Here is a 23613-nt window from a genome sequence, read left to right as displayed (position 1 = left end):
GTCTCTTCTTAATCAAAAATTTTGATTGGTCAGGGTCTCGCCAATCACTAATCAGGGTGTCGCCAATCACTGATCAGGATCTTCGTATAGGCGTCTCCATTAAAAGTCTATGGAGCTGCCTAGACAGAGATGATTGACAGCGGGGAAGTGAAGTGCACTCCTGAGGGCTCGTTCTCCTAATCAAAACTTTTGTCTCCCCCCCCCCCTTATTTTTGTTTTTTTATTTTATGACAGGTATGCATTTTTTTCACTATAGTAGTCGAATAAAACAAACATGTAAAGTGGCTGTCATAATCTTACTGACCGACAGAATAAAGATAGGTCTGTGTTCACACTACGTTTTTTTCATCCGCACTTGCAAAGAACGAGTGGAAAAACGGATGCATTTGTGTGCATCCGTTTTCCCATTGACTTCCATTATAAAAAAAAAAGGATTAAAACGTATCAGTTGTTTTACATACACAAAAACGTGGACGACCACATTTCTGTGTACGCTAAAAAAAACGGATGTGTTTTGATCCATTCTCTTTATAATGAAAGAGAATGGAAAAACAGATAAAAACAGATGCCAACAGAAACGGATAAAAAAAACCTGTAGTGTGAACCCAGCCTTACCCGTAAAAATGAAACTGACAGGATTGTGGGTTTTGTTTTTTTCAATTTCTGTCCCTAATTTTTTTTAGTTGTTTTGCACTACATTTTATGGTAAAATGATGGCGGTCTTTACACTAATAGAGGAGAAAAAAAACAAAAACAGGAATCTTTTTTTTTTGTCACACTTGGCGTTGATATTGGAACCAATGAAGTGAAGTTTTTGATTGTTGAAAATCTCCTACATAATCACAATGTAATGGAGCTGAGAAATCTCACGGCCATAAGAGATGAGTAAGTCACAAAACTAACAACAAACATCAGCTAAGTCAATAGAGCTGACTACCTACTTCTGCCAAACACAAAATGGCGCTCTTTGTGGTTTGGAAGTTCTGCCAACCAGCGCGGTCCTCTCCTGACGTCATTGCTGTGCGCTGACAGCCCCAAGATGGCGTCGCCAACCAAGCCTTCTGGTTCAGCTTCCTGCTTCCTGTCCATGTGCTGCTGTGAACGTCCATTCGGCTGCTCGGGAGACATCACCCGGCCCGTGAGCTGGTTATGTGGTACCTGTAGTCCCCGTCCGCTATAACCATGCAGGTGTCCAATGTGAACGACGTGAAGATCTATAACCTGAGCTGCGGCAAGTCCCTGCCCGAGGTGAGCGCTGCTGTGTGTGTACAGTGCGCTGTGTGCTCCAACCATGGCAGAACTACAACTCCCATCATGCCCGACTAGCCAAAAGACGTCTAGGCGTGATGGGAGTTGTAGTTCTGCAACAGATGGAGTGACACATATTAAGTCATGATCTAGGGGCACACACTGTATGTAGATGATGCCTATGTGTGTGCCCCTTAAAGGGATTCTCTCATCATACATAAATTTGCTTTAGTTTATTAGTTATATTCATCCAATAATGTATATTGAGACAATGGGGGTCCATCAATGCTATACACCTCAATCTACATGGAGTATGTGATAGATGTAGCACCTTCCCCTCAGAATAGGCCCTCAATATCTGTCTGACACCCCGCTGATCAGCTGTTCACCAAGGACCTGGCACTTACATACAAGGCAGAAGCAGAATGCACCATACATGAAGAGCCATTGCTGGGTTGTATTAATTGGATCTGAGCTGCAGTACCATGGCATGGCCACTACACAGTGTATGGCACTGTCCGCTTCCAGCTCTGTTTACTGTGTATGTGAATGCTAGGGTCCTGGCATTCACTTGGTCACCTGTTGAACAACCAACAATCAGATGTTGATGACTGCCAGGGACTTGTTTACATCAGCTGTCTCAGGGAGGAGGGGGAGACGGAGAGAGAGGCTCACATACAGCTTTTTGTGTCTTCAGCAGAAAGCAGTAGCTGAGAACTGGGGGAAGGAGACTAAATAGATAACAAGTATGGAAGGAATTGTTAGTGTCCCCAGGGGCAGCGACATATCAAAAAGTTATGTTTGAGTGGAATACTCCTGTAAAAGTCTGCAGGTCTGGCTGCAATGATGGAGAAGCCCTCCCCCAAACCCAGAATACTGTTTTCCGTAATAAAGCATATGGACCTGGATTTTGCTGGGACAGCCCCTTTAAATGGGTGCCTATTTACCAAAACATATTGCCTGGGTTGGAGTGTTCAGACCTGATTGGTAGAATTAATGGGGAGAAGCACTTGCTAAGCACGTTCTCTCCTTGCTCTAGCCTCGTTACAGGAGACAGATATGTGTATACATATAGATATTAGAGATGAGCGAACCTGGAGCATGCTCGAGTCGATCCAAACCCGAACTTTTGGCATTTGATTAGCGGGGGCTGCAGAAGTTGGATAAAGCCCTAAGGCTATGTGGAAAGCATGGATATAGTCATTGGCTGTATCCATGTTTTCCAGACAACCTTAGAGCTTTATCCAAGTTCAGCAGCCCCAGCCGAACGTTCGGCCCAAACCCGGTTCGCTCATCTCTAATAGGTATATAAGTCTATGGGGAATCTGCTGCAGTGAGCCATAGAGGAAAGCGCTCAGCCAGGCACTTCTCCCAGCTCTAAGACTATTACCATGAGCTGCTATAGTCAGCTGCTGATATGAATTCATCTTCCTCTATTCCAGTGGCTTTCTGACCGTAAGAAGAGGGCACTACAGAAAAAAGATGTCGGTATGTAAAATAAGTGTCTTCTTTCCCTATGCAACTGTTCTCATGTTCTAAGCTGTTAGAAGTTTTTTTGTTTTTTTTTGTGACAAGTACATTTTAAAGTGTTTATGTCATTTGAAGTTTAAAAAAAAAAAATGTCAAAAGTTTTGATTGATCAGGGTCTAGGTGTTCAGACCCCTACTGATTATTAGAACGGGCTGGGAGAAGCACTCACTGAGCACTTCTCTCCCCAACTGCAGGCTCCATAGACTCTCTGTAGAACTCTTCTCCTGCGGTGAGGTGAGGAGGGAAGCGCTTAGCCGTGTGCTTCTCCCAGTTCATTTTAATAATCAGTGAAAAAAGATTCTCTCTCTCTCTCTCTCTCTCTCTCTCTCTCTCTCTCTCTCTCTCTATTTATATATATATAATCTCTATCTATTTATCTATATCTATATATCTTACAAAGAGTATAACTGCAGGCAGCGGCTTTTGCTTTACATTCCTATAGACGCTGTACTACTAGTGGGGTGAAAATATATTGTGAATTATTTTTTTAGATGTTCGGAGGAGGATTGAACTTATCCAGGACTTTGACATGCCCACGGTTAGCACCAACATCAGGGTCTCCAGAGATGGACAGTACATTATGGCCACAGGTGAGTGTTCGGGGGGGCTCATCCCCCCTCCATGTGCAGTGTGTCTATGCTATGTGTATGTATATCGGTTTAGGGACTATACCTCATTTCAGCCCTAGACTAAATAAAAATATTCTGCTGTCTCCCTTATAAAATTGGGAAGGGGTGGGGGGCGGAATACTTGACTAGCCCTGATCCCCCGATCTCCTCTATTCTTTCTGCCTCCAAGACCTGGAAGTGTCCCATAGCTGCAGTCACGTGTTCTACCTGTCTCATAATGGAGCAGTAACTCCCAGTAATAGCCCATAGAAGTGCATAGACGTGTCATGTGACCCCCTGTAATATTCAGGTAACACCGACCATTTATCTAACATGGGGAATAGTATAGAGTGGTAGATTGTATACGTCATTGCTGGACGATTCATAATGGCGGCTTAGATAACCTTACTTCTTGTCTCTTTCAGGAACATACAAGCCTCGCGTCCGCTGTTATGACACCTACCAGCTGTCTCTAAAGTTTGAGAGGTGTCTGGATTCAGACGGTAATCCTCCTTTTTGAGTCCTCTATCAGAAAACTACTGCTGTGCATCTCTATGTGGTGGTCCCTGTATGCCTGGCATTGAGCCTATGTGCTTGTACTCTTGACTGGCAGTAGCGGATTATACTAGGTCCGTTTCAGGCGGTAACCCGGGCCTGGCCACCCAAACAGACTTTGAGTGGTGTATTCTCCCTGGCTACAGTTCTGCCATGATTTGCAAATAATCGCTGCTTTTTTACCTCTATTTTGTATAAATCAGGGCATTATGACATTATTTACTCTTTACTATGAACACCAAGCTAGTGTTACCATAGTTACAGTAGGGTGGAGGGGCCCAGGCCTGGTGAACAGCCCGGGGCCTGTGGTAAATTTTATCCGCCCCTGTTGACTGGGTTATAGGGACATCCATGTATTAAAGGGAAATTATTGCCTATCACTTTTTATGATCAGTGGTGATTGGATCTCTGAATATTCTGCCTGTTTTTTTTGTTTGCACAGTGCTCACTATAGTTGTCTGCATTCTGGGTAGTGTAGTCCGGCAGTGATCTGTCATCTGCAGACTGCTCTACCAGAATGTAATTCAGCAGAATTGGGTGCATCTATTGCAAGAATTGTCAGGAGTGTGTATGTGCTGACAGGATTTCAGCTGGTTCTGATAATAACTTAGAAGTATTATGAATGCCGCTCTGAAGTAAAGGATTTAGGCTTTTTTTTACACCCAAGATGATTTATGTTGACTTTTTTTTTTTGTTTTTTTTTTAATTTTCCTTTTTTCTTTTCAGTGGTTAAATTTGACATCTTATCGGAGGACTATTCAAAGGTAAGGTGCTGGAGGCCTGGCTTCAGATCCAATCAAAAGTAACTACAGCTCCCAACATGGAATACTGGGAGTTGTAGTGTCTGAGCAGATATAAAACCACAGGTTCTAAAACTTTTAAATACTAACCTTACCTCTGCCCCACTTCTGGTCTCCTCAATTTTATGTAATCTCTTATAGTGCATAGTGCATAGAGCAGGGGTAGGGAACCTTGGCTCTCTCTCCAGCTGTGGCAAAACTACAACTCCCATCATGCATGGACAGCCTTAGCTTTGGCTCTCCAGGTATGATGAGAGTTTTAGTGTTGCCGCAGCTGGAGAGCCGAGGTTCCCTACCCCTGGCATAGAGTGTCTTCCATAGTGATGTCACATGGTCACAGTGGGTGGCAGACAAGGGATCAGTAGGGATCTAGGACACAGTTCTTGGTATAGCCCCCAATCCTTTAGGCATCAGTCTGAGATTCGGGTCACTTGAGCAGGAAACATGACCTTTGCTTTATTTCTGGTATGTTCCCATATATTGTTGGGGTATATAAAGATGTCACATTGGGATAAGGCTCCTGAGCACTGTCTTCTCTGTTACAGATCATCTTCCTCCATAGTGACAGATACGTAGAGTTCCATTCGCAGCATGGCTTCTACTACAAGCTGAGGATACCAAAGTTTGGCCGAGACTTTTCCTACCACTACCCGTCATGTGACCTGTATTTTGTTGGAGCAAGGTAATAACTATGGTGACCTATAATCTCTTCTAGAACTGATTCCTTTGGATGGCCTGTTACCCTACAGCAGGGATAGGGAACCTGCCGCCCTCCAGCTGTTGCAAGACTACAATTCCCAGTATGCCGGGACAGTAAAGCCTCCCCTTTGGCTTATGCGTACAAGGCTACAGCTACATTTTCTTGCAATGTTGCCAAAGGTCACCATGTTGCAGTTCAGTAGTTGTGCTGTAGGGGGCGTCTGGTTGCGATTTATATTCCTCTATTTACAAGTAACTCTATACAATTTGAAGGGTTTCTTACCTCATTCAAGAAATACTTGTACTCTCCACACTGTTCTCAACCATAATTTGTACACTATTTAGCATGCCTGATTTTTCATTTATAGATGTAATTAAAAAAAAAAAATTCTATGTTTTTTCTCTTTTTCAGTTCTGAGGTGTACCGGTTAAATTTAGAGCAGGGACGCTATCTGAACTCCCTTCAGACTGACGCTTCGTAAGTAATAGTAATGGATGCTAACGGCCTCTAGGTGGCGCCAGACTGTCACATAACCTTGAATCTGTCTTCACTATAGAACCTTATAGTCTTTGTATGATTGTGTTATGTGACGGTATTCTGTATATCACAATCTTGCCAATTTCTTTTCTTGCAGACAGATTAACGTATGTGACATCAACCCCGCACACCATTTATTTGCTGCAGGCACCATCGAAGTAAGGTTTTCTTGTTGCGTCTCCTTCCATATAGACTGCAGGACATCTTAGCTTTTGTATGCTGATAGGAGTTGCCTATACTTTCTTCTCCCCAGGGTAAAGTGGAATGCTGGGACCCCCGGATAAGGAATCGTGTGGGGATTCTGGACTGTGCTATGGGCAGTGTGACAGAGGACACAGAGTAAGTGACATGGCGAGCTGCAGTTTCTCATAACTTTTAGATAAAAATACTTTTGACATGTCTAACATTTTGATTAGTTTGCGTCTCACTCCAGTCAGAAGAACGAGCCAGGAGAAGCATGTGGTAGCTGCATTCATTCCCTAGCTTGCATTGATCTCCGTCCAGACGGCTCCATTATAAGTCTATGGGGCTGCTGGACCAAGGTGATGGTGAGGAATTGGAACATGCTACCATGCACTACACTGTCACTCTCCTGATCGATGGAGGTCTCAGTAGTGAGACCCCGACCAATCAAAACTTTGGACCTGTCTCTGTGACTTTAAAAAAATTTTAACTTTTGAAATGATAGGTACAATTTAAGACACCATCAACTCTGGTGGAATATATATATATATATATATATATATATATATATATATATATATATATATATATATACCTGGTATATTTTAGGTGTGCAGCCTCAGGGAGTTCGTCTTCCTTTTCCTCGTTGGTTAGATGCTATAACCAGTGCGCTTTTGGCCATTGCAGCAACAATTGATAAAAAGTATACTGAGCCTACTGTATAGCTGCTACAACAAAAGTACCACCAGATCAGTAAGTGTAGTATGGTAGTCAGCAGTTAGACCTATATAACTATATTTTTAAAGGGGTCATACACGATTAGAGAGAGAACAGCTATTTTCCTGGAAAAACAGCGCCACGCTCTGTCCACTGAGCACAAGATTCTGGAAGAAAGCGGCCATGTTTTTCTAAGTTTGGGTACCCCCCTTTAATGGAAACCATTCATCACCTTTATACTTCATATACCAACCAGTTGTCCATTTCGTACTAACTGAACCTGGAGCCATCTAGGCCGTCCCCAGAGGTCTCCTATTGTCCGATCAGCATTTATTCATCTATATAGGGCAATATCTGTCAGGCAAGGCCAGCAGGACAGGCAGAGGGGGTGACTGTCCTCATGATTTGGGCAGTGTGAAAGTGATGCCAGCTTCTCTTTAGAGGCCCTGACTTGTATATTGTAGTAAACAATTACCTGTAATATAACAAGTTTGTGGCATCTTTTTCCACTTTGTCGTGAAATTGATGAATACATTGACATCTGGGTGTGGATGTGACGTTGTCTAGTTATTGCCATTAGTACCAGACTATGTAAGGGCACATCCCTATGTAAGGACTATGTAGAGACTCCTCCCTATGTAAGGACTTTGTAGGGACACCCCCCTTTGACAAGAATAAAAGGTAGCACCGAGTTTTTATGTTATCTTGATAAAAGCATCGGGTATGGTGGTTGTTAGGAAGAAGCAGTGTGTGTATTATGGCATAGAACAGTGTTACCCAAACTTTTTCAACTTAAGGCAAAAAAAGTTGTTTAGTGACTCACAGGTGACGTCTTCTTTAAACTGAGGTGTCACTCTCCGTCTCCTCCCCTTTTGACCCAGACCACCATGATGATTTCTTTGTAGTAATTTCTACAATTACTCTTTTCTGAACCTGCCAGACAAACAGCTTAGGCTCCGCACTTTTACAACAACTTCCTTCAACTTTTTTGTGTTGTGCAGTAAAGTCAGTAGGTTGCCCTCTATATGTAGGATCCCCTGCTGTGCCCCTATATAGTAATAATGCTCTGCCCTCCATATAGTAATAATGTCTCCTGCTGTGCCCCCATATAGTAATATTGTCCCCTGCTGTGCCCACATATAGTAATAATGCCCCCTGCTCTTCCCTCCATATAGTAATAATGTCTCCTGCTGTGCCCCATATAGTAATAATGCCCCCTGCTGTGCCCTCCATATAGTAATATCTCCTGCTCTGCCCTCCATATAGTAATATTGTCCCCTGCTGTGCCCTCCATATAATAATAATGACCCCTGCTCTGTCCTCCATTTAGTAATAATGTCTCCTGCTGTGCCCCCATATAGTAACAATGCCACCTTGTGTGCCCCCATAAAGTAATATTGCCACCTGCTCTGCCCTCCATATAGTAATAATGCCCCCTGCTTTGCCCTCCATATAGTAATAATGCCCCCTGCTGTGCCCCCACATAGTAATAATGTCTCCTGCTGTGCCCCCATAGTAATAATCACCGCTGAGTGAGGTCCCGGCCTACCCAGCGCTAGAAACGCCCCACTCTATAGGTAATTTGTGAGGGAAGTAGTGTGGTGAAAGACAGCTAGCTATGAAAAATATCCAAGAGAATATAAAACTATATGGAGGTGAAAAGAAACCAAAGAAATAAGAAAAAAATATAAAGTATATCAGGACAAGGAACAACGATAGAAATAGAAATGGAATTAACATACAGTATTAATTTAATTGCTATTAGTATAAAAGTCCTGAAAAGTCCCTTTAATCCTTCTCTTATTTGCATAGCCTGTGTGTATATTACATGTCTGTTTCCGTTCTTCCAGAATTGAGGGTTTACCATCCGTCTCTGCCCTGAAGTTTAATGGACCTTTGCACATGGCGGTGGGCACATCAACAGGACAGGTAAAGAGATGCAGGAAAGTGTCCGTGATTCCGGCGCTCCCATAGACTTCTATGGGGGCGTCTGTGCCGGAATTCCGGACAAAAATAGGACATGTCCTATTTTTCCCGGATCTATTTTCCGGAACGGACACCCTTCCGGAAAAATCCGGAAGGGTGTCTGCGACCAATTAAAGTCTATGGGTCCAGAAAGCTGTCCGGATTTCCTATCCTATTCCGGACCTGAAACTTCGCCTATGAAGTCGCTGGCAGCAATTGTTCAGGTTCCCTGCAGCGCCACCACAGGAGAAATGAAATGTATGTATGTATATATATAATATATATGTATGTATGTATATATATAGATATATATATAGTGAAGGGGACCATTTTGGCAGGCTGATTGGTGCCACAATACAAGTACAGATTTTGGAGGGCACCTGTACACATTATGCTGTTTGCCAAACCACCCCCCAGCAGACGGTTTATTACTATAAAGTGTATGGTCACATATACACAGGGCAGTATTGTCCTGATCACCTAATAATCTTGACTTGCATATGGAAAAGACCCTCAGGGCCATGATTTGTAAAGCCTGTTGGGGCACAATAGTAGTGTGATCTCCTTTTGCAGGTTCTTCTGTATGATCTCCGCTCCAACCGGCCGCTGATGGTAAAGGATCACCAGTACGGGCTGCCCATCAAATCCATTCAGTTTCATGATCCATTAGAGCTGGTTATATCTTCTGACTCCAGAATCATCAAAATGTGGAACAAGGACAATGTAAGTACTGTGGACGTGTAAAGCTTAAATGCAAAGTGAATGTTTAGTCAAAACTTATTGTCCCCTTGTACATAATGAAAGTGGCTATAGACGTTACAGGAATACACTGTGCAGAAACCTTACTTGTGCTGATTCTTTATTCTAATGCAGGATTGCACAGTATGGGAAAACACACTGGTTTTTGGTGAGGCTAGCTGACCGTCTAGCAGGGATAGGGGGGCCTTGGGCCCTCCAGCTGTTGCAGAACTATAATTCCTATCATGCCTGGGCAGCCAGAGCTTTAGTTTTGCAACAGCTGAAGGTTCCCCATCCCTGATCTAAAGTATATGTGCGTCTTTCGACTTCTTCCCAATAGCAAATAAGGATCTGCTTGTTCTTGAAGAGTCCTAATCCATGCATGCTTAGCTCAGCAGAGAGTGCATGTGTTTGGGGGGATCAGGAGAGTAAAATGTATGACTAGCGTTACTGAAGTCCCAAAGCAGCAGCAAAGAGTTGATGTTGTAAAGCATACTTCCACTCGGCATAGTTGTTGCAGAAATTGTGGAAAGCTGTTCCATATATCCGAATATGCGTGCAATAAGACGCTCATAGAAATTTCTTCTGCAAATCTACCCTGTGTGAATATACCCAAACACTTAGGTTACCGAGTGCAGTTCCATAAAAAAAAAGTGGAAAGAAATTCAGCAGAACAATAGTCTGAACAATACCAGGCAGGTGACAGCAGTGAGTGCCTATCATGTACTGTGTCCGCAGACATGTCTCTGTGACATGGCTTTGTGATGTATCGACAATTATTCTTTCTTTTGTGACATTGAGTTTTGATTGGTCAGGATCTAAATATTCAGACACTCACCAATCTTTAGATATATCTATACCACAGCTACCTGCAGTCTCCATTTTGCTGCATGAGATAAGCTCCTTATACTTAGGGCCTTTTTACACTGACCGATAATCGGCTGATTCGGCCGATTACGGCTCTGTGTAACAGCTGATCGTTTTTCGCCCAGACCTAAAATCATCAGGCGTCGGGCATGCATTGCTACGTGCGATGCACAGCCGACGGCTGATGATTGTAGTATAAAATAATTAAGTATATACTTACCTTACCATGTTCCCCAGTGTCCTCTGGGCTTTCCTGGTCTTTGCAGCTCTGCCTTCTGTTCCTTTCTGGTCGGTCTCTGCACTGACAGGCCTTTCTGCCAATCACTGGCCGAGACAGGACTGCGGCCAGTGATTGGCTGAGTGGCTGGCGGCCTGTCATTGTAGAGACCGGAACAAAAGGCAGAGCTGCAGGGACCAGGGAAGGCCCAAGAACACCAGGGAACGTGGAAAGGTAAGTTATTACTTTATTATTTTACACTAAAGCCAAGGGCTGCACAGACATCACTAACAACGTCCATGCAGTCCTTGCTGACTTATAGTCGGCCTGTGTAATAGCTCAGAAAAGGAGCACTGATCTAGCAGATTGGCGCTCATTTACAGTTTATGATTGGGCCGTGTACTAGGACCCGTACAATGAAGCTTGTTTTGTGCATTAAGCTGGGTTGAGTAGCATTGAGTCGTGCTTCTCCTGGCTATATTTTGAGATTGGTGGAGGTCTGAAAACTCATAGACACATCCATTTTGATTGGTCATATGCTGAGAGCTATCCACTAGCATGAGCAGATAGAAGTGTTCAATCCTTATGACACCGCAGAATTTTTTTTTTTTTTTTTCCAAATTTAGGGGTGACCATTAAATTCTGTAATGGTTTGGTCCTAGGTCCGTATAGTTGTTGCCTTTCGTCAGGCATCTGAGCAGCCTGGGGAGCTGCAGCCTGGATGCTGTAGACATAGCAGCTCTATTCTGCTTTAGCCGCTGGTTACAGCCGTAAACCAGTTATGACCGCAAATCTCTTGGGCGTGTGCCCTAGTTTTATTGTAGATTTGGGATTATGTAAATGTTGTGCTGGCTTTCTACATTGTTCAGCAAAGAGATCCTTTATCTCAGAGCAGGATTACATAGTCAGACAATGCGTACAGATGCCTTACAATACATACACATGGCAACTCTCCAACCATACCTTTTATAGTTGCATATACAGGCGCCATGTCTATACATGCAACTAGCTCTCTGCCGCTATCACCTAAAACCTATAATATAGATTATATTATACTTTTTTTTTTTTTTCAAACAGGGCAAAGTTCTCACCTCTATTGAACCTGAAGCTGATGTGAATGATGTTTGTCTGTATCCTAATTCAGGTGAGAAAATAAAAGGCTTGACTCCCAGTCCCCTAACTACCATCACTGTTGGCAATTCATGGACACATCGCACCTTTTATTCACATTTTTACAGCACATATTACTGAGAGGCATTGTACCTATTGCAATACTGGTTAAAGTATACATTTTAAGAAACTTCATGCAGTTCTTAGACTTTAACAACAGAGGGCGTTGTTATCTCAGTGAATGCAATACAGCTATATATATATATATATACACACACACACACACAACCTTCTCAGGCTGGGGTAAACCAGCGGTAGTACAACTCATCACCAGTCATGTTTCTCACGCCTCGATCTGCTCATTGCTGTCAGCACTGGTAGAATAGTGATGTGACCTAGAACTTTCCCATGATCCTATCACCGGGCTGCACCTAGTCCCTGCCTGATGCCAGTAGATTAACAGATTTTATGATCTCTTGTTATGTATCCACAGGAATGCTGTTCACAGCCAATGAAGCCCCTAAGATGAATGTCTATTATATTCCGGTAAGTCAGCCCCTGCTGTATAGTGGGCTGCTGGGTGGAATGAACGTATATATGTTTTTTTTTCTCTCATTGCAAGTCAATTGATTGCATAGATACACATATAATATTTAGGTCAAGTACTTATTAATGGCAACATTTTTATCAAAGCAGCTCAGTACTAGTATGTCAAGTTTTAAAGTTGTATTTATAGGGGGAAGATTTATCAAACATGGTGTAAAGTGAAACTGGCTCAGTTGCCCCTAGCAACCAGTCAGATTCCACCTTTCATTTTCCAAAGAGTCTGTGAGGAATGAAAGGTGGAATCTGATTGGTTGCTAGGGGCAACTGAGCCACTTTCACTTTAATTTTTACAAACTTTTGTCACGTCACACGGACTTCCCTTTCTGTTCACAAGGAAGTGCCAATCAGAATCGAAGACCTCAGCTCAGCACTTCTGCTGTTTTATTTAAGTGATGGGTGGGGGTCCAAGTAGAAGGACCCAAGTTGATCCTTAAACTGAAGGGGTGAGAGCATTCAGCTGAGGTCTGTGCCCCTAAGTTCTGGCTGTGTTACTGTAAAATGTCTAAAGTTTGTAGAAACAATAGGTATCCCTTAAAAATTCATTTCCACTGTGGTCAAAATGACAGTGCCCCCACCCCCTATAGTGACTGTCACTCGGCATTCTCGTACACATGGGTAGCCATTCTCTCCAGTTATGCAGAGACTCATTTCCTTCTCTAGTAGGAATATATCACCAGGCAGATTAGCCATTCAGGTTTCTAAAAAAGCTGAGTGGAAGATGCTAAGGGGACTAAATGACCAAATTCTCTATAGTTGTCTCCAAGCTTTCCCACAGCCCTGAATGGCACAACCAGCACAGTGATATTTTTACTATATAACTAGGCGGACTTTGTGGTCCTGAAGGAAATCACTTACCTGGGTTTACTATTCATTGGTCAATCTGTAGCTTATGTTTCATTGCAGAGATTCGACCTAATGAATGGCTGCCCAGCTCCAATAAGCGCCTATTACGCAAGTGGGGGCAAGGGAACCTGTAAGGTCAGCGCTCGCTTGCTCCTCGTGTCCCGCTCACTGCCGTCGCTATTACATGTCCCGTCAGCTAGCGGGTAAGTGCGGGGGGCCTGCGAGGAGCTGTGGTAGGGGCTCCCCGGATGATCTTTAGATTGTCCGGGGAGCCCATAGGAGATAGCGGCAGTCTGCTACTGCCGCTTCGATTACTCAGAGCTACGGCAGCAGATTGTTGTTATCCTAGCCTTTAGTCTTTTAACATGTTGAAAGACAATGATCAGCCGACATCCTGCATCTCGGCTGATCATTGCCTTTTATTACACAAAGCAATTATTGGCCGTAGTGCCCAATAATCGGCCAAATAGGTCCTATAATCGCTTCATGTAATAGGGCCTATACACACCATGTCCTCTTGATTGTTTACACAGACAGCCCATGAATCCCCCCCCAAAAAAACTAATTTTTACTCTGCATCACTGAACCTCAGCTGGATGTAAAACACACGTAAAGTATAAAACATCATGCATAATAATTTATATAAGAGTAGAACCCATGACAAGAACATCTGTATAAGAACGGTCCCACCCCCCCATGTGCACTTTGATGCTTTTAGTTACGGTATTTGTCTTGTGGTTGGAAATAGAAGAGCGCCTAGCTGAGCACACATCCTCTTATCAGAATATGCAAACCTTTGTCGCTTCAGTTTCAGCTGAAACTAGCTGATACAGGAGCAACTTAAAAGTGTCATTTACAAGAATGTTCATCATGTCAAAAAAAACTTGGGGTCCGGGCATTCAGTCACTTCATTCCCCAGCATGCTGCGATCTCAGATTCTCCATCTCCGAAAAGGCAGTGAGTTGGTGTATTAAGCTCTTCGCCGTCCACTTATCCTGAGAGTATGAACAACAAGACTCCTAACTGATCAAAGCTCTTGACTCGTCTCTGTAACATGTCAAAAAGGTTTTGCAAATGACAGGGACATGTAAATCCAGGAATGGGGAACCTTCAGCCCCACAGCTGTTGCAAAACTACAACTCCCATCATGCCTGGACAGCCGAAGGCTGTCCAGGCATGCTGGGAGTTGTAGTTTTGCAATAGCTGGAGGGCCAAAGGTTCCCCATCCCTGCTTTAAGCAATGCAAAAATAGCCACCATGTATAAAGGGCAGGACGTCTGCTGGGAATAAAGGTCCCAGTGTAAGCGCCAGTCAGCCTATCCCATAAGAGATCCAGGTCTGGGTTAAATCCAATAGATGCAGATCTTCAGCTCTAGGATTACAGGCCACTATCCAATTATGCAGCCTAGGGTCGGCTATAGTCAGACATATGTTCTGTCTGCCTGTCTCCAGACCCTCGAGAGCTGAGCCACCTTCCTCACCTCCTCTCCCTGAAAATGTAGGACAGATAGAGTTTCCGGCATTAACATTGGTTTCTTTTCTTGTCGCAATTGGGCCCTATTCACACCACATTTGACCTATACAGGTTAGAAAAATAACAATAAGTCTGTCAGACATGTGTCAGAAGGAGACATGCCAGGCATTTATTTGCCCCTTAGTGAGATTCTGTACCTGAATTTTTTTGTGCCTCTTTTTTTTTTATAGGAATCTGTCAGGTAGACATTGGGGATGGTATGCAATTGCTGACAGTGTTATACAGCAGGGGTTGTGCTCAGAGTAATAATACCTGTGTATATAGCATGGCCGATTATCAGCCAGGAAACCCTCCATTGGCTGATTAATCAGCCCGTGTAAAAGTTACAGCAGTCAGCTAAGGAAAATGCTCGATCCTCACCTGATTGTATCTTTCAGGCAGGCTTCAAAATTTATCTCTAGGCCGCTGCTGTATCTTCAGGCCACCTTTTCCTCCAGAATCATTGACAGCCACAGGAGGCAGGGGCATCCTGAAGATACAGAGGAGGCAGGAGCAGGAAGGGAGAGTCGGATGCCGGATCACACAGCAGTGCAGGAGGTATCTATGCACTGCATGGGATTTGGAAACCGACAGCACGGATATACCGTATATGCATGTACCCTAGCAGTTGGATTTGTTGTGCTGTGTAAAGGCACAGCAAACAAGCTCATTTACATTCTTGCATGGCCCCATGCCGAGCTGTGTAAAAGGACCCCAAGTGTAATCTGTATAGTGGCAGTATATTGTGGAATATGTAGGACAAGGCAAAAGATATGTAACTGTGTAGGGGCAGTGTCCATGCTAGTGGCGGCCGTGTGGCTGTGTAGGGGCATCAAGCATGGCAGACAAGGCAGGAGATGTGCGGCTGTGTAGGGGTAGTAGTACAGTATCACCCCCCCCCCATGATCTCATGATTCAGTGCTGTTCTGTGCTATGTGGCGGCTCTAGATCACACGTTATGGCTCACGCAAGTCCAGTTATTTCTGGTCCCAGTCACATGCCTCTAAGTATGTTAGGAAATAAAAGCCATAAAACTCCCCGTTATGGGACATGGCTCTCAGGGCGGAGGATGTTCACAGCAGGATATACCTTTAATCTTTATGAGTTTTCCATTGAAGTAATTGTGGATGTGACATGAAGGGGCCTGAACGGTGATAATATGTGGCTTGTGCTAAATCTGACTAACGTCAGCAAAGTGCATGAGTGGCATCGGGGAGCTCCTTGGAATTATCTCAGTACCTGGAATCCAGCGATTTTCTTGGAATCGTTAAATCCCGCCGTCCTTGTGACTGGGTGTTCTGTTTCTGAAACCTGTTATCTATCATGCCGCTCACTTGAAGGAGTTTCAAGGAACTTGACATAAGTACTGAGCGAGTCCGCGCTGTGTATGGATACAATGACTTTTCAGGCTTTAATCACCCTTACTCTAGCACAATGTAGCACAAACATACTCCAGCGTTATCTACCCACAGGATAGAGGATAACCGAGACCCCTACTGATCATGAGAGTAGGGGCTCCTCATCCCTGGGCTTCTCTATTGTTGAAAGTCCTATAGAGAGTGAGATGAGCGGTGGTTGAGAATGCACTTTGTCACTCTATCCACTTGGGTAACAATTGACTTCCATACTGTGATTTGTGGGGATCCCAATATTTAGAACCCAACTGATCAGCTGATTATGACCAATAATAAGTGATACATTTAATTCCTTGGATAACCCATTCATCCACAGGATAAGTGATGACTAGCTGATCAGTGAGGTGGTCCGTCTACTGGGACACCCACAGATTACAAAAACAGGGGAAAATGTAAAACTAAAGCAATTTATCAATGTATGTACTCTAGTTTTCTGGCATATAAATTATCCTCATTTTTATACAAGTCTCATTTCTGTAAAATGTTCCAACTTTTTGCCAGACGTACACTACTTGTGCCACTTCACAGGTGGATGGGCCTTAACTCGAGCTGTGGCCTTCCGTGGCTAAACTACTTTATACCAAAAATTTCATTGGTGGCATTGGAAGCACCAGAGTTTGGAGACACTTTGTTGATCTGGGGCTGTGCCCTGCTGTACAGTGTTACAACACAGCCCCATTTACTACAATGGAGTTTTGGAAAGGTTTTGATTGGTCACGGTCTTAGGATACTGTTACACCAAATATCTAGAAACAGAGCCGTGCATGGACCATTGCCCTCAGTTGGGGTCCCTAAGGTCAGATTATACCAGAAATAATGGCCTGGTTGTTCTCCGTCTTTCCCAGAAATTAAGTAGATAATTTTTTTTACCCCTCTTGTAGTCCTTGGATTAAGGGGAGAGCCAGGTCCGATATATATCAGATCTTATGCAGGGATGGTTGTAGCCCTCGGTGTCACCCCGTGTGTGCTTTGTCTTGTTCTCTCCAGCCCTGTCTATGTTTGCTGTCTCGCTGAGCTTTGCACAGATGGGCAGAGACAGGAGGAAGTAGGTCAATGTGTTAAAGATTTCACCCGCCTTGTGTGTCTAATACAGGGTGGAAAACATGTGCATCCTCCCTCCGCCAGCCCAAACACGTTCAAGGAGAGCGAGAGAAATTACAAAATCGGACCCAACGACAGGAAATCCTAGTGATTTCCTCCAGCGTGTCAGGAGGAACCCGACGTGTGCGCCGTGTTTACTTTACGGCCATATCTTCAAGAGCGAGATGATTTATTGTTATTGTAGCCGCCTTTTTTTTTTTTTTTTTTTTACTCCTTTATGTAAATGCAGAATTTTTTCGGAGACCTGTACCTTGGTCCGGAGAGTACACATCACCCCTTTGTTGCAGTTCTTGGCACGGGCTTCTGGTGCGCTCGCACACCTGGCTGCTCCTGTAATGTGACCCCCGAGGCGTTGGCGACTGGGAATTTGAGACTTTACTGTATTCACACATTGCTTAGAACTAAAGAGCAGCAAAAGCAGAATTCTGAATTTCGCTTTAGGCATGAACAGAGAAGAAACTTTAAAATCAGTAGACTGTAAATGAGGCCACATGTATACAGTAAATGAGCCATAGGCACCCCTTGTGTCACCATATGGTGCTTCACTATAGCTAGGTAGCTCCATTGTAGTATATGATTCTGCATCACCCTTAGCATCATGCTCGGTCAATCCAGGTGGATCTGCTGAGATTTTATTGCGCTGCCAGCGACGATTGCCCTGTGATTCTAGGTGCCGTGATCATTCTCCGCCCAACTTTACTACAATGTCCTGATTTCACTCCATTGCCATCTGCTAGGTTATGAGCCTCTGAGGTATTTACTGCACACACCTGTCTTCCTCAATGACGTCCATTAATGTTTTTAAGATGTTTCCACACCACGGGAGTCTCTCCATCCAGCCCTTTGTGTTCACATCGCCCTTAAAATTAGCCCTTAAATGCATAATGGGGATTATGTATTTTACATTGACCCTGCAGAGCATGCTGGGAGTGTACGTTGCCTAACCTTGACTATTCTAGCGTTAGAATTCATTAGACTTTAATAGGTCATGTTGTTTAGCTGTTTAGACGAGAGAGTCATAATGTAACGCTGCCAAAAATAAATTGTGCAATTATTTTTTACAGTGCAGGTTGTCGTAGGCATAATGTTGTTATTTCTTAACACCTGTATGTTTTTTTTTTTTTTTTTTTTTTTACATTAACCCAAGGTTATTTGTCTGACTAGTCGAAGCACAACACCTACTCATCACTGCTATACTGATAAAAGTGCACTGGGGTGGGAGATGATTTACAGCGCGATAGATGACTTGTGGGGACAGGGGGAATTTTAATGTACATGCTTTGCACGGTGTTGTGTAAGCAGAGGTTAAAGGGGTTATCCAGCGCTACAAAAACATGGCCACTTTCCCCCTACTGTTGTCTGAGTTTCAAAACCCCACCCAAACTGGAGACAACAGTAGGGGGAAAGTGGCCATGTTTTTGTAGCGCTGGATAACCCCTTTAAAGGAACAGCAAGAAAGGGGGAAAACAACAAGTGAACTAATGATCATGAGGATGAGAAGTTAAGGGAGGAGTAAATATGATTATATTTAGGAGGCAGCACTGTGTACATACAGCAGTACACAAGAGACAGCTGACAAAATCTTTGAGATATGGGAAGGAAGACTTGATTTACCTTTTTATTTACAGAGTGGATCGTCAGGAGTGGCAGACAGGCTCACAGATGTCTACTTCAGCACAGTGGTCTCCATTTTATAGCTCTTAAGCTGTTATGTAGCTGTAACCCCCAGCATGCCTGGCCTGGTCAGCCTTTGGCTGCCGGGAGTTTGAGTCACAACTTCTGAAGAACCACTTATTGGAGGCCAGAGCTGTGATTGGTTAACCACACATGACTACTTTTTGGTTCTGTATTTGTGTGATGCAATAAATTCTATAACCATTGGAATGTTTCCAATGCTGGGGACAGGACTATCTGTGCATTACGGTAACGGCTTGTACAATCTGTGTCTGCGTAAACGATGGTGCCTGCACTAAGCACATATCTACTGTTTTAGGCTCTTGGCCCCGCTCCCAGATGGTGCTCATTCTTAGACAACCTGACAGAGGAGTTGGAAGAAAACCCAGAAAGCACAGTCTATGATGACTACAAGTTTGTTACTAAGAAAGATCTAGATGACCTTGGTGAGTAATGTTATATACTTGACCTGTATGCTCATCCTGTTTTCGGCCAGAATATCATGACTCCTTCTGCTTTTCTCATAGCGATGATTCTTCTCTTGGTCGCTGTTTTAATTCCTTTCTATGACTAATTTTTAAAGATTATAGAGTATAAGAGCTGTCACTGCAGTCAGTCCGTTTCTTGTCACCCCTGACAATCATCTGACTTTGTTAAAAGTTGGCGGCGGCAAAGAGGCCAGACGGCCCTTGATCCCGAAATTAGTGGGACCTGCAGTGATCACACATTTAGGCCGTTTCCACACACATATGACACCGGCCGTTCTGTCCGAGTCACAGATAACCAGTATCAGTGAAAATCATCCCAGCCAGTTTTGCAGGACCGTCCGGATGATCTTCATTATTGTTGAATTTGGATGTGGGCGCACCCGCATCTCAAATAACCATTGCACACAATGGAGAGCGGCCGCACAAAACCAACATGTCAGTTTTTCATGTGGCCGGCTGGAGCATATACTATGTGTATACACTCCAGCCGGGACTCTATTCATTCCAATACAACTTATCTTTTGCATTAATCACGGCCGTTGTTGCAAATTGCAACAACTACCGTCATTTATGTAACAGATACGTTGTGTGAACATAGCCTTATGGCGTATATAATGGCAGATTAGAATGACCAGGTGATCTTATTCTGCCGACAATCTTCTATATCATAAAATAAGAAGCCACATTACTCACCTGATCCCTTACTGTTCCAAGCCGCCTCTTCAGGGGGTCCTGGAAAATCCCTTCGTGTTCTGTAAAATAAAATTTTTGTGCACTTTTTTTCCCCCCCCAGGACTTTCCCATCTCATTGGATCTCCCATGCTCCGGGCTTACATGCATGGCTATTTTATTGACATACGGCTGTACCATAAGGTAATTCAGTTATATTCTGAATGTCCACAGCCGTTGGAAAAATGGAATACATTTCTGGATTATAATCTGTTGTATCCTGACCACAGGTAAAAGCTATGGTGAATCCATTTGCATATGAAGAATACAGGAGGGAGAAGATACGGCAAAAGATCGAGGAGACTCGGGCTCAGCGCGTTCAGATCAAGGTAATCTAATGCAACTTGGACTGGGAGAGGTGTTTCAAGAAGGGGAAGAAAAAAAAAAAAAAAAAAAAAAAAAAAAAAAATATATATATATATATATATATATATATATATATATATATATATATATATATATATATATATTTATATTATTTTACCAAAGTAAGCCGTGAATATGGAAGGGATAAAAGAGTTTTGCTTCTCATCTTCTGGATTATTTCTTCCTGGTTTACTACAGCCGGTCTTCAGCTAGACTAACGTGCCATTTACTTTTCCTTAGCGTGACCCGTCTCTATATACATACTATTTGCAGAAGTTATTAAACTCGAACTTTCCTCTATTGTAGAAATTGCCAAAGGTGAATAAGGAGCTCGCCCTGAAACTTCTAGAAGAGGAAGATTCGGAGCTTCCCTTACCAAAGAAAAAACAAAAGGTAAGAGATGAGTCAGTCATGGCTGTGTACACGTAAGACATAACTGTGCTGGGTGTAACCAGTGACTATATCTTGTATATTGGAGGGTCTCAGCTGTAGCCATTACATTATTTTTTTCCCACCACCTGTCCTATTAAGATGGATACCTCAAAAACTTATAACACAGGGTATACTTTTTGTTGCAATGGCAGTCAATGGGCAACATATGGATCTAAGATCCCCTGCTGCAGCATGATCCCAGCTTAGCAGCACGTCAGGATGCACTCACTTAGGTGGATCACCACTATAACCAGTGATTGACTGAATGCACAGTCTTGTATGTGAAAGTATAAGCAGAATTTGGGAACTGGCCATTGTTGCTGACTGCAAATGGGCGGGGTCAGGAAAAGGGAGTATAACTTAAAGGGGTTATCCGGCGAAAATCTTCTTTCAAATCAACTGGTTTCAGAAAGTTATATAGATTTGTAATTTATTTCTATTTAAAAATCTCAAGTCTTCCCATACTTATCAGCTGCTGTATTCCTGCAGGAAATGTTGTTTTCTTTTAAGTCTGACACAGTGCTCTCTGCTGCCACCTCTGTCCAAGACAGGAACTGCCCAGAGCAGTAGTAGCAAATCCCCATAGAAAACCTCTCCTGCTCTGGACAGTTCCTGTATCAGACAGAGATGACAGTAGAAAGCACCGTGTCAGACTGGAAAGAAATCAAGTTTTCCTGCAGGACATACAGCAGCTGATAAGCTGATAGAAGTAAATTTATTACAAATCTATATAACTTTCTAAAACCAGTTGATTTGAAAGAAAAAGATTTTCGCTGCATAACCCCTTAAAGCCAGCCCAAGCCCATAAGGAAACATTTTGTGAGCTTTAACGATGCTTTCAGCTATTGAGCTCTATTCTTCCAGCTTGTTAAGTAGATGCAGAGAAGTTTCTTTGGTGATTTGCCTTTTTGGCAGCTTGTATGTGCAGTACTCTGGTGTTTTCTCTTCCAGAATGCGGTGCAGCACAGAGAATAGATACGCCTCTAAACTGTTAGGTTTGAGCGTGTCGGCTGGTTTCTGTAGAATCTGATAGATTGTTGTGTGATCCACTGGTCTCATCTCACACCTTAAACCCACAGTGATCCACTGCTGTCCCATTATAAACATATCTGGTAACACATCTGTTTAAGGGGCAACGTATGTAATACGTGGTAGGGAGTGTCCACCATGGTGGCAGTTAATTTATATAGACATGATGGGGGACCCAAGTAGAGGACCTCCTTTTGTTATCTCCTACCATTTGGTACCTTCAAAGTGTTTCCGCCTCTAAAACGCGTTTGACTTTGTCTCCTACAGAAAATGCCCAATATCCTCTCCGATGACCGGTTTAAAGTCATGTTTGAGAATCCGGACTTCCAGGTGGATGAGCGAAGCGAGGAGTTCAGGTTGCTCAACCCTCTGGTGTCTAAAGTCAGTGAGAAGAGGAGGAAGAAGTTGAAGGCGATGGAAATGCAGCAGGCCAAGGAAAAGGTAAAGAAGTGACCCACCTCCTGTTCAGCTCTGTGCAGGGTGTCATTGAGTTTTAAGGGCATAGGTTTTTCAGGGTTGAGAATAGAAATATATATGTGGGGTAACATATAACATTATCATGGAGCAGTTGTCAGCTGAACAAGGTTTTAACCAACATCTTATGTGTACAGCCACCAGTTAATGATGGACTGGGCACCTTCTCCTTAAAGGCATTAATGGGATACATGTCCACCATCTTGGAATGATGACTACACGGGCTCTTTGACATCTCCCTTAGGAGGACATTAATACTAGTTTTCTATATTCTGTCATAATGTATGTGCCCCGTAGCTTTAATTTCAGTGTGACCTCTTTCTTCTGGATTCTATATTCGCCTCTTGCCCACATTATTTATATTTAGTTCTGAGCTAGTCGATTTCCTTCATGGTGGGAAATGATTTGTATGAAAACATCTTGCTCGCTCTTTAGACGTCTTCAGTAAAAACACAGGTGTTGTCCCCTCCTTTGTGTTTCGGGGAAATGTTCCAGATGCATCTGTCCTGCAGGACACCGATGAGACTTATTAATAGACCTTTACCGCCACAAGCCACTTGTCTGATTGTCACTCGCTTCTAATTTTGGCCCCTAGGAGGAAGAGGAAGAGCCAGAAGGAAAACCAAGTGATGCAGAGAGCTCCGAGTCTTCCGATGATGAAAAGGGATGGGTCGAGGAGGTCAGGAAACAGCGCAAACTCTTACGCCAAGAGGAAAGATCCAAGAGGCAGGAAAGGGAGAAGGAGGACCGACAGGCATCCCTCAAGCCTCAGTTCTATGAGATAAAAGCCGGGGAGGAGTTCCGAAGCTTCCAGGATGCTGCCAAAAAGCAAAAGATGATGAGGTAGGTGTGACATGCCCTACCTCTGTGGTCTAGCCTCCTGTACCATGGTGTGCAGAGGACATGACACTTGGTGTTCCTGATTTTGGTCAGTGTAGTTGCCTGTCCTATAATACATGGTGTCAGGTCATGTGAGCTTTATTAAATGAGAAATCGGTGGATTATAAAATCCTGCAGCCAGCAGGGGGGAAATTGATTAGAAGTACCAAGTTACCTCTCCCCATGCCCGCAGTGAACGTTGGGGCCGGCCTCGGAACCCCCGCTGATCTCCGGAGTGTACACATCACAACCCGGCTGATGGACTGGCCGCTCAGCCAGTGACTGGGGC

General features: G+C 43.6%; 1 protein-coding gene across 1 annotated transcript in view; it reads left to right on the top strand.

The window, feature by feature from the left end:
• Positions 1–1054: 1054 nt before the first annotated feature.
• Positions 1055–23613, top strand: part of NOL10 (nucleolar protein 10) — a 37501-nt gene continuing 14942 nt past the window's right edge. The window contains exons 1-19 of the mRNA XM_069975727.1: positions 1055–1248; positions 2691–2736; positions 3270–3368; positions 3812–3889; positions 4668–4705; positions 5287–5423; positions 5853–5918; positions 6076–6136; positions 6232–6317; positions 8729–8807; positions 9417–9566; positions 11743–11809; positions 12269–12321; positions 19247–19373; positions 20209–20288; positions 20375–20473; positions 20817–20903; positions 22239–22412; positions 23041–23288. Of these exons, the coding sequence (XP_069831828.1) occupies positions 1183–1248; positions 2691–2736; positions 3270–3368; positions 3812–3889; positions 4668–4705; positions 5287–5423; positions 5853–5918; positions 6076–6136; positions 6232–6317; positions 8729–8807; positions 9417–9566; positions 11743–11809; positions 12269–12321; positions 19247–19373; positions 20209–20288; positions 20375–20473; positions 20817–20903; positions 22239–22412; positions 23041–23288 (1841 nt within the window). The 5' untranslated portion in view covers positions 1055–1182. The remainder of the gene's footprint in view (positions 1249–2690; positions 2737–3269; positions 3369–3811; positions 3890–4667; positions 4706–5286; positions 5424–5852; positions 5919–6075; positions 6137–6231; positions 6318–8728; positions 8808–9416; positions 9567–11742; positions 11810–12268; positions 12322–19246; positions 19374–20208; positions 20289–20374; positions 20474–20816; positions 20904–22238; positions 22413–23040; positions 23289–23613) is intronic.

This window comes from Dendropsophus ebraccatus, chromosome 6 (genome assembly GCF_027789765.1).
Source record: "Dendropsophus ebraccatus isolate aDenEbr1 chromosome 6, aDenEbr1.pat, whole genome shotgun sequence".
Taxonomy (NCBI): Eukaryota; Metazoa; Chordata; class Amphibia; order Anura; family Hylidae; genus Dendropsophus; species Dendropsophus ebraccatus.
The sequence above is the reverse complement of the archived record's forward strand: the minus strand, read 5'-3'. Positions and strand labels throughout refer to the sequence as shown.